Source organism: Diospyros lotus, chromosome 15 (genome assembly GCF_014633365.1).
Source record: "Diospyros lotus cultivar Yz01 chromosome 15, ASM1463336v1, whole genome shotgun sequence".
NCBI lineage: Eukaryota > Viridiplantae > Streptophyta > Magnoliopsida > Ericales > Ebenaceae > Diospyros > Diospyros lotus.
Window position 1 is genome coordinate 19623623 of NC_068352.1, and position 10816 is coordinate 19634438.

Consider the following 10816-nt stretch of genomic DNA (forward strand, 5'->3'; position numbering starts at 1 on the left):
GTTTGGCGTATTGAAAATACCCTAAACTGCCCAAATTGCACTGTGGACACCCCTAGATAATACTATTGGCGTTCCCTACTTACCCTCAGGGGTCGTTTGGTACGGGAGAAGTTTTTAAATTCCTATAATTCATAATTTTTGAGAATGCTCTTGGAAATATTTGATTCTTAGGATTTATGCAATTCTATGTTTGGTTAGATTTAAACATTCTCAAGAATGTTGAGTATTCTTTTATGAGAATTTTATATTTCTATGTTTGGTTTAAATGTAACATTCTTGGGAATTCATATTCTTTTTCCAAAATTACTCTTATTTAATTTTTTATTTAAAAATGATAAATACCTTCTACTATATAAAATATTGAGACCCACAACATCTTTAAAAAGTCAAACAAATGTCATTTTTTTACGCATTATGTGTGTATATATATATAATATATACATAATATATATATTTATATGAATATCTACTTTAATATATATATAATATTTTATAATAAATAATATAAATATATTATAATATATATTTTTATATATAATATATAAATATATTACAGATATATAATATATTTGTATGAAGTTATAAAAAGGTAAGAGGTGTTTTAGTCTTTTTCTTAATTAAAAAATTACTAAATTCATGGAAAACTTGGATTCTCAATCCCTCTTGAAAATCTTTTTGTGAAAAAATTATTTAAAAATCATTTTCGAGAATCTTATTTTTCATAATTCTTTTAAACATGAGAATATAAATTCTCAATCTAACATTTATAAGAATTTTAAAATTTCTCCCATACCAAACTCCTCTTAAACCACTAGGGCCTAAAACCACCAAAACATGGGGAACCAAGATTCAAGCTCTATTTTTGTTTTCATTCTTAAAAGTCAGTTTAATCCATACGGTATACATGGCCCAAAATATTCTTGGAATCTGATAGCGCTTGATCGAGATGAGGTGCAATATTTTCTTCTCAAATAAGGTATCGTTTGTTCATTTCTGCGAGTGATAAACTTGGGAAGCATGTTGTTGACACGTGTCAGACAAGTAGGTTTGGAAGACACCAGGTGACCTCCGCCAATACGTTTCTGATTGCCCCCCTCCTCTACAAAATCTCTTCCAGAACTTTTCTTTGCTGTTGGGCTTTGCTCTGTTGTTTGTCCTTCAAAGCCAAAATTGATTCCGGGTTTCTTTCGTAGTTTCATTCATCAGGGTTTGTTCTTCTGGGTATCCTTTTATCCTTTTTCGCCTCGTACCTTTGCCTTTTTACGCTTCTAAAGTAATCTTTTTTTCGGCTCTTTCGTGTTTATGTGTTATATATATATATATGTATCTGTTGTTCTTCGACTGTTATATCTTTGATTTTGTTTTCTAACTTAGTTGCTGGTTAGTTCTTTATGTATTTGTGTATTGTTCTTCTCATAAGATGCTATGAGCTAGCTATTTTGTTTCCTTTAATTAGAACCCTAATTTTGGTGTGGCAGTTGCCTTTGCTATAATTGTTTGATGTGCTTGCCTTGCTTCGGTGAGAACTTTGGAAGAACTGTAGTTTTAAGGAAAAAAAAGGTACTTTTGTCGTCGGAAAATTCAAGATAGCTTATTGGATATGGAAATTATGTTTTCTTAGCATAAGAGCATGTTTATGGGAAGCCCGCTCCAGTTCTACCTTGTGTATGTTTGGAGAAGGATTTCTCAATGGAAAGGTAAATGAAAGGGAAGTGAAATTAATATACAGATGCATTTCCCAAGGATAATCGCACCAAAAACTGAATTCGTTTGATAGATATCTGTTCAGTTTCTTTTTTAACTCAACCAATAAAATATATAAATATATGTTCAATTCCTTCACTTTCCTTTTCCTTTTTTCGCCCTCCATTAATTCAAGTTCCAAAAACTAGCTTCCTGTAATAATGGCAGTTCAACACCAGATGGCCCTATGACAGCTAAAAGTGGCAAGAAATATTAATTAACTGGAATTCCAAAATTTAAGCAATTGATTTGTAATTCTTTTGAGCTAAAGGCCACGTCTTATGATATGCATGGCTAGGATGTTCCTTGTTCCAATTTCAGATGCTGCTGGTGATGCTAAGGGTTAGCATTTTTCTCCCTTGCTGTGTCCAACCTAGCTTTACCTGTTTTTTCTGTTTATGTATAAAGTTATTATATGCACTATTATGTGCCTCAGCCACTCTTTTGGTATTAACATTCTATATTTGGCGTATGATGTTTAAAAATTGACATGGTTCTGAACCCCACAAGCGCTTTTATTAACTTTATTCAATTCCAGGTTGGTTTTGGAATCGATGTTTCTTCTGCTGTTTTTCTCCCTCTTCAGAGTTTTCGGTTGGCTTTGGCTGTAGCTGTTGTAGAAGTTGAATTTGATAGAATAATAAAGGGGCAAAGAGACAACAGAAAGAGAAAAACAAGAGAGAAAGTAGTAGGAAGAGGGGGGGGGGGGGGGGGGGGGGGGCTGTCTCTTCAATCATCAGTATTTATTATGCTAATGCCTATAGCACTATCTGAATGATATGATGGTGTGATTTATTTAAGTGAGAGTGTGCACTGTGCAGTCCTCTAGAAAAGACTTGGAAGCTGAAGCTCGAGATCTTTAGCCAAAACCTTAGGGGGGAATTGTGGCCTTGAACTTGAAATATTGATGATGGTAAGATGACATGTCTGCTTTTCAAATATTTAAATCACATGGCAGCCAAGTGTGGAAAGGAAGGGATCACTTCTGAATAAAGTGTGTTGTAGTTTTGAGCAGTGAAAAAAATCACCTTTCATTATCAACTATGGCATGGGATGAAGATGTTTCAGCCATTGAGGTTTGATTGATTAGGCAAACTCTAATGGGGATTAACATGAACAGAGGTGAAACTCAATTGGGTTAGATGTTTGAAATCAGCTATTGGGGTTTGGTAGTTTAATCAAATCCTAATGGATCCCTATGTAGTTTTTGTTTTCATTGTTGTTTTTATTGCCTGCATGAGAAAAAAAACATGGCATAGTGAAATTCCTTTTTGAGTTGTATCTTTTGAGTGGATGGTTGCACCTGCAGAGATCATGAGGATCAAAATTATATCTTTTTGGAAGGAATATCAGCATCAATCTGTTTGTGCTGGACACTGGTTAGTTATAAGATCATCTTTTAAGCTGTAGGATAGCAGTAGAGATCTCAGCTTTGCTTTTATGCTGGAGTATTTTTGGGTCTTAGCTATACAATGGCTAACCTTATGGTTGGGAATGACCCAGAGTTGGTAACAGCAGTAAGGGGACACAGAACGCAAGATCCCCTGTGTCTTATCTGGCATGTTTTGAGTTTAAAAAGTCATTATTCTTTTAAAGGAGGGTGGGAGTACACATGTGCCTTCCTGGTCTGTTTGGTAGAAAAGTCATCTGCTTTTTATGGGAATAAAGGAAAATACTCAGAAAATGAAAGTTTCATAAATATTGATTTCGGAAAGTCTACTTGGACTTATATACTTTTTAAACAGAACATGAACATTTGAATTCATCTACATGGTCAATTTATTCAGTCTCTTTTGTTTTCTCGTGCATGCTCCTAGCAGGGTGTGTATGTGCGTGCTGCCTTTTTTGTATACATTCAAAAGAGGATTTAGTTCCATGCTTCAAGTGCCTACATGGTTTCTTTCCTTAACAGGGTGGTTATAGCAACCTCAAAGTTGCAGACTTGGCATGGAATGGTCCGTTTAAGGTGATTTTGTCCTGTCCTCTTATGGGGCAAGATTTAGGTTACTAGAAATTAGTTTTTGGCCCCTTTTTACTCTTAAGAAAGGCAATCATGAGTTGTTCAATGGCATATATGACACTTGTATCATGCTACTCAAAATAATGTTTTGATTGTCTTGTCTTCCTGGTGTTGTATCAGTTCTTTCATAGATGGAAGGTTTTTTTTTCTCTCTTTTTTGGAGGGGAAGGGAGTAGGAGACATTGACAATAACTTGTTTATATGTTCATTGCCAAGCTATTCCTAACCAAAATATTTGGGATTTTTTCTCTTTGGCTGTATTGTAGTTTATTTATAAATAGATTTATATAAGGTAGGACAATATGGTTGAAGCTGATTTTAACATTCAATCCATGCAACCTTACAGAGTTTCATCTGAATTTTTGCAGTTGAGGAGCAGTGCCATCTCGAAGTTCATTGATACAATTTTTGAAAGGATAAATAGATCACTATGGATTTTAAAGGTCTAACTTGGGTTGGAAATATATATCAAAAGTTTGAAGCTATGTGCTTGGAGGTGGAAGAAGTTATGTATCAGGTAAACCTATTGAATTTTGTCCTCACCTTTGATAATGTAATTTTGATATTCTCCCTTGGGCCTTCCTTGCCAGTTCCCTTTTTGGTTGCAAAGTAACATGTGGAGATATAATTTTTTTGAACTCCCCAACTGAGTAAGCATTGCCTTTGGTTTTCCTGCAATCGCGATGCCTATTTTTTATACTTTAGCAGTTTAGCCTTGATTAATTATAACTGCTACTACTATAGTCAGCATGCTCCTTTACATACCTTTTTAGGGCACCCCCAATGTACAAGGCTGCCCACTTTCAAGGTTCAGGGGACAGTCAGGTTTGTGCACAGCATTCCCCCCATGTGTGTGTGTTTTACTTAAATGCAGTTTCTAACCCCTACCCTTGCGAAAAGGAACAATCTTATTGTTGCTACCTAGGCTTGCCTTATTGTTGTACTCATGAGATAGTTCTTTGTAATCTGTTTCTTTTTTTTTTTCCCACAAACAGTGAAGTACAGTCCCATTTTTGTGTATTTCATGTGATATTTATCATGATCACATGGTTGCATCACATTTCTGACCATGTATTGAGGATGAAACCTTTCCATCATAATCAAATTAATATTTTGGACAGGATACTGTTAAATATGTTGAAGATCAGGTGCACACTGTTGGGGCAAGTGTGAAAAAGTTCTACTCAGATGTTATGCAAGATTTTCTCCCTCCATCTTCCATTGATCCTGTGAAACTATCTCCCATTGATTTGTCTCTGAATCCCTATGGTGATTTTGGGATCTGTAAGAAACCAAAGGCAAGTATTGAGGCAGATCCTATAAAGATCAAGAAGCCTGTCACTGAGGATTCAGAAGTGGTCATTGGTGCAAAGGCAGATTACAGTCCATTGTTCAGTGGACTTGATGATTTAGATCATTTTCATTCAGAGTCTTTTGCTGGCCCAGACAAGCGTGCAGGCATGGACTTATATTTGGAACAAAATAAGTGCAAAAGTTCCTATCGACTTTCAGATGGGGTTACCAAAAGAAGATCTAGAAGGAACAACTGTGTGCCATCAGGTACTTCAATGTCAGTCACTCCCGTGTCAAAAGATTTTAGCACTGTGTCATCATGCCGTGAAAGAAATGAGAATGGAGTAGCATGTGATCAGATTGCTATATTACCGTGCCCATTTCCAGCTGATGCTAAAGGACGTGATATTAGTGGAGCCAAATTATGTGAAAATGGCCCTGTCTCAACTCTCTCTATGATTGATGCTTCAACTGATAGAATTTCACCTGTTCAATCTGATGCCAACAAACAAACAAAACTGGAAGGTTCTTCATCAGACAGTATGCCTGATGCTTCATCAGCAGAAGATGGTGATTACTTCATGGATTACTTTAGTTTTAGGCACTATTTATAAGTACTGTATGATAGGTTCCCTGTTCTGGAAACTGCAGGCACACAAAAAAGTAGCAAAGTGGTTTCGCAGATAAGGTCTAATGTCAGTGAGGCATCTGCAAGTGAGGACTGTTTGCCCCTTCCAGGTACTATTTTTCTGTAAATTTAATGTGGAATATATCTGTTTTGGTTACAGAACTGAGAGAACAAGTTTGATGATGTTGAATTATTATTTCCTTTCCTTTTTGTGAAAATAAACAAGGATTACTAATGAAGAATGGTATGACCTGTTGCTAAATAAAATTAAGGGAGATACTTTTTTTGTTAATTAATATACAACTTCAAATGACAAGAATAATAAAAAGAAAATAGAAAGGTTTAGAAATAGCTTGTAATTGTAGATTGAGGTACACTGAATGCTCTCCTAAGAGCAGGTACACCTTCTGCTAGATTTCATGGCGTTCTTCTCTCAAGCTACAACTATCTCTACAGGAGGTGCTTTAGAACCTCTCTTGCGAATCTCCTTTCTTCGCTATGCTCCTGTTAGGTTTATAATATTGTACATGCTTAGACTTGTACATAGTGTTTCGTAAGTTATACCTAGTAGAGCTGTGTATATACCTAACACATGAATAAAATATTTGACTTTTTTGTCTCTTTTTGAAAACATGGTATCAGAGCCAAAGAAAGATGACATGACAATTCAAAGATTAAGTGAGGCGACGAATAGAAATGAGACTATATGGACAATTAAGAACATGTAAAACAAAATTAAGAGAAATAGATGGGCGTGGGTCAACCCTATTGATGCCTATGGGAATAGTTCTAGAACCATTGGCCACAATGATAGGCAAGAAAGAGGCAGATGAATTAAAATGAGAAAATAAAGATTTATTACCAGAAATATACTCTAAAGCAGCAAAATCAAGGGTCTAAAGCAATCTCCTTAGTGTTGGTTTGGTGGTTTTAGTTTTGTCATCCAGTCCTTTGATATGAATAGAAGTGAAGTTGATCATTCTATGTTTTATCGTCATTCTATTGGTAGATTAATATTATTGGTAGTGTATGTAGATGATGATGTTATTACAGGTGATGATGAGGTTGGTATTAGTCAATTGAAGACGCCCTTGCAATCTCATTTTCAGACTAAGGATTTGAGTAGGTTAAAGTATTTCCTTTGTTATTGAGGTTGCTCAATCTATACATGGTGTGTGCATTTCTCAACGGAAATATGCCTTGGATATTTTTGGAAGAGATTGGTATGCTTGATTCTTAGCCTATAGATACTCTTATGGATTCTAATGTTAAGCTTGTACCAGGAAAGGGGAGCCATTACAGGATCATTGACCATTACACGACCTGACATCTCCTTTGTTGTTAGTGTGGTGAGTCAGTTCTTGGGCACTCCTTGTGATAGCCACCTGGCATGCTTTAGTGTGTATCTTAAGGTACATTAAGAGTGCTCTTGGTAAAAGCTTGTTGTTTGAGAACAAAGGACACAATAGGTTGTCAGATATTCTGATGTAGATTAGGTTGGTTGTCCTATAGATAAACACTCTACCTCAGGCTACTGTGTCTTGATTGAAGATAATTTAGTGTCTTGGAAGAGTTAGAACCAAAATATTGTGGCTAGATCTAGAGAAGAAGGAGAGTATCGAGCCATGGCTTTAGCTGCATGTGAGTTAGAATGGCTCAAGCTACTTAAGGAGTTAAAATTTGGAGATTCAAAACCTCTGCAACTTATTTGTGATAATCAGGTAGCCCTTCCTATTGCCTCTAGTTCAGTTTTTCATGTGCAAACTAAACACATAGAGAGAGATTATCACTTCGTGAGACAAAAGTTGATTTTTAGAGAAATTAGTACCTCATTTGTTGGCCCTAATGACCAGCTTTCTGATCTTCTTACAAAGGTATTACAGGGCCCACGGGTTGACTACATTTGTACCGAGCTAGCACATATGATGTGTATGGGCCTACTTGAGGGGGAGTGTTAGCTTTATAGTATTGTACATACTTAGACTTGTACATAGTGCTTCCTAAGTTGTACCTAGTAGAGTTGTATTTATATGTAACACATGAATAAATATGCAACTTTTTTGTCTCTTTCTCAAAACAGCTCCAAAAATAAAAGTATGTAGAAACCAATGAACTTGAAATATTGATGGAAAAAATTGCAGCACGTCTGGAAATAGTAGAGGCAATGAGAGGTAATTTGAGAGAAAAGAGAGGAGCCAATATTGTTTCAGCCAAAATCTCCTCTTTATTCTATCTCCCCATTCTCCTTTTTATTCCTATCTTTAATCTCCTCACTAATCCAATTGAGTTACTAACGCTTCTTGATGTTAGATGGGTGAGTGGACATTAGTTTGTAATTGGAGGTAGGAGAAATTTAAAAGTTAAGTCGATTGTGTGAGGATAAGTATATAGATATGTCAAAACTAAAACATAATAATAAAAGACAAAAATAATAATCACATACAACAACCCTGACCTGGAGAATTGAGCCAATTGATTTCTGAACTTAACTTGACTCCCTACTGCTGCCAATGTCTTGGTTATAGCACTATAAACAGCAAACTGGTAGTGGAAATAACATTACACTAATAAACAGCATATGAAACCGTAGAGAATGAACTAAACTGAATTAGTAAATTTGTTTTCCCATATAAAATCTAAAACTTCATGGGGGATGAGTTACTAGCTCTTCTACTTCTCCTAAGATTGTTACTTGGGTGGCACGACTACCTATCTTTACAGTCTGTCTAGCAGTCTCTGAAACAGGCTCTATCATATGAAATTCACTTTGTTGAGCAAGAACAACATAAAGGTATTCATGCTCAATCCTTTTGACTGGCCAGGTAATGCAGACAAAGAGTCTAAAGTCATTTTTCTTGATTTGTTGCAAATAATTAAGTTGTGATTTTTATGAACAGTTTGGTCATCTGGTTTTCTATTGTATAAAAGCAGCCAGACAGAGCCAACTCATTGGCTCTGGATGTTGCATTATGATTAGGCCATATTATTAGTTTCACATTAACCACTAGTTTAGTTGTTTGCTTTACCTCAGGCTAAAAGAAAAAGAAAGAAGTGCACAGGGAAAACTTAGGGATTCTGCAGAACTGAATCTAAATTCTCTTGTACATGCCATTTTCAATCTTCATGCACATCTTAATGAGGTTGAAGGAAAAACCAAGTAGTATTAATTTTGATCTTTTGGCTAGGATTTTAACTTCCAATATGTAGTAATGTTATTTTGGTTGCATTAGGAGTTCTGCATAACGGATACATTTTTCTTTTCTAGATGCTAGTTATTATCTAGGTAACCATGAAAATCTGTTACCAATGGATTAGGAGTTACATTTATGTTTTGCTTAGATTTTTCTTTTGAATGGAACCACTTCACTTTATTCCTCTCGTATGTGGAGGTTTAGAACATTTTTTAGTGCACTAGTATCTAAAGAAAATTGAGGTACATGTGCCACTGTTTGGTAATGTTGTGCCTTTCTAATTCTTAGTCCGTTGACTGATGTTGCCAAATCTTTGCAGGAAGATCAACTGAATTTAACTTGAAGGTGATTGATAATTATGAAAATGCAATTGGGCTGGGGATTGAAGCTGTTGAAAATTTTGACAAAGAGAATCTGGTTGGAACTTGTGTGTTAGTCGACAGAGTAAAACTTTGCGTTGCAACTCCCAAGGAATATAAACCTAGGTCATATAAGGTACTCTCTCTCTCTCTCTCTCTCTCTCTCTCTCTCTCTCTATTCATTGGGAATGATATTCCTTTTCACCTGTCGGATAATATACTTACTCCACCATTTCCATCCCCATTCGATACCCATACTCATTCTATTTAGATTAAAAAAAATCATTTATTCGTTTTATCTCAAGTTTCTCAATTATAGTTTGGGCTTAAGGCGCTTTTAGGTTTTGGTGGTTGCTGATTGTTGAATTTTTATTTGGCTAAGTTAGATTTCAGCTACAAGCTGCCTGGCAAAGAGTAGATGTGGGCCTATCCAGTTGCTAGCAACTAGCCTTAGCTTAGGTAGGCCCTTTGGGCCTATATGCATAATGCATCTGCACTATGCCACTTAAAATAAATATATATATATATATATTGATTAATACATGCCGATTGGGTATTGGGTCAGGGACCTTGTCCTCATCCTGCCACCCACATCTGTGCAGGTATTTTTTCCCACCCATACCTTCCCCAAAGGGAGCGGGTTTGTCAAATAACCATTGGGTTGGGTATAAATTACCGTCCCTTCTCTCTCTCTCACTTGACGCTGACCAAATATTAATAACTTTCTTTTAGAAAAAGATTCAGAAAGCTCTCTACTCAAAGAAGTCGGTAAGAAAGCAGGAGTACAAACAGCTTGCAAGGCAACAAGAGATTGAATCAGAATCAAACCAAGAAAGTTCAGGGAGTGTGGTGCCTTCACTAACCATGGATGGGGACAGAAACGGATCATCAGCTCCCAGTGCTTGTGAATCTGAGTGGGAGCTTGTGTAGATACGACTACTGGAGAGCTTGTGTAGATACGACTACTGGAGAAGGCTTTGGTAAATAAACACTCACCTGTAAGTAAACCTACCAGCCACCCATTGGAGATCAAGGGGGTAAGGTTCTATATATGTCACATGTCGACTGTGTCAGCTATAAATTACATCCTTGAGAACTGTCTGAAGTGGTAAAATAGCAAAATAAGCCACCTTTTTAATGTTTAAGGATATCGGCAATTTCATAATTTGTAGTTCATTACATACTGGTTGCCCTTATAAGGCACAATCATAATCACATACTTTGCTCTTCATATTCGCAAATCTCTCTCTCTTGGTGGTCCATTTTGTCGAAGTTTATATTTTTTGGTTGTGTCAATAACCCAAGGAAGATTAAGAGGGGGTTGCATGTGATTCATTATTCTCGGCATCTGTTCTTGGTTATCTGACTATAGGTTATCTTATCAAACTTGACGAGTTGCTGGAAAAACTGAATAGCTGGATTATGTTTCCCAAATACCCTTTTAGATTGCTGTGTTTTATTTCACTTAACCAGAGTCTCAAACAACCAGACGTTGTGAATTAGCATCACTGGCTATGGAGGTATGGACAGCAGAAGTGCATACAACAGCCTGTTCCCATGTATCCAGCAGCCCAGGCAGGCA

At 36.2% G+C, this 10816-nt stretch overlaps 1 protein-coding gene across 4 annotated transcripts; it reads left to right on the forward strand.

Annotated features, from left to right (window-relative positions):
• Nucleotides 1-1058: 1058 nt before the first annotated feature.
• On the forward strand, nt 1059-10475 carry LOC127792372 (uncharacterized). Of its 4 annotated transcripts, none has more exons than XM_052322844.1 (6): nt 1059-1207; nt 4132-4280; nt 4885-5626; nt 5708-5794; nt 9195-9370; nt 9967-10475. In XM_052322844.1, exons 2-6 carry the CDS (start codon nt 4194-4196, stop codon nt 10162-10164), a joined length of 1290 nt encoding a protein of 429 aa, XP_052178804.1. In that variant the 5' UTR covers nt 1059-1207; nt 4132-4193; the 3' UTR covers nt 10165-10475. The 4 variants fall into 4 exon arrangements, with proteins under 4 accessions (XP_052178804.1, XP_052178803.1, XP_052178806.1 ...); XM_052322843.1 differs by having other exon boundaries at nt 1068-1221; XM_052322846.1 differs by lacking the exon at nt 9967-10475 and adding an exon at nt 9837-9902 and having other exon boundaries at nt 1068-1221.
• The last annotated feature ends 341 nt before the right edge of the window (nt 10476-10816 follow it).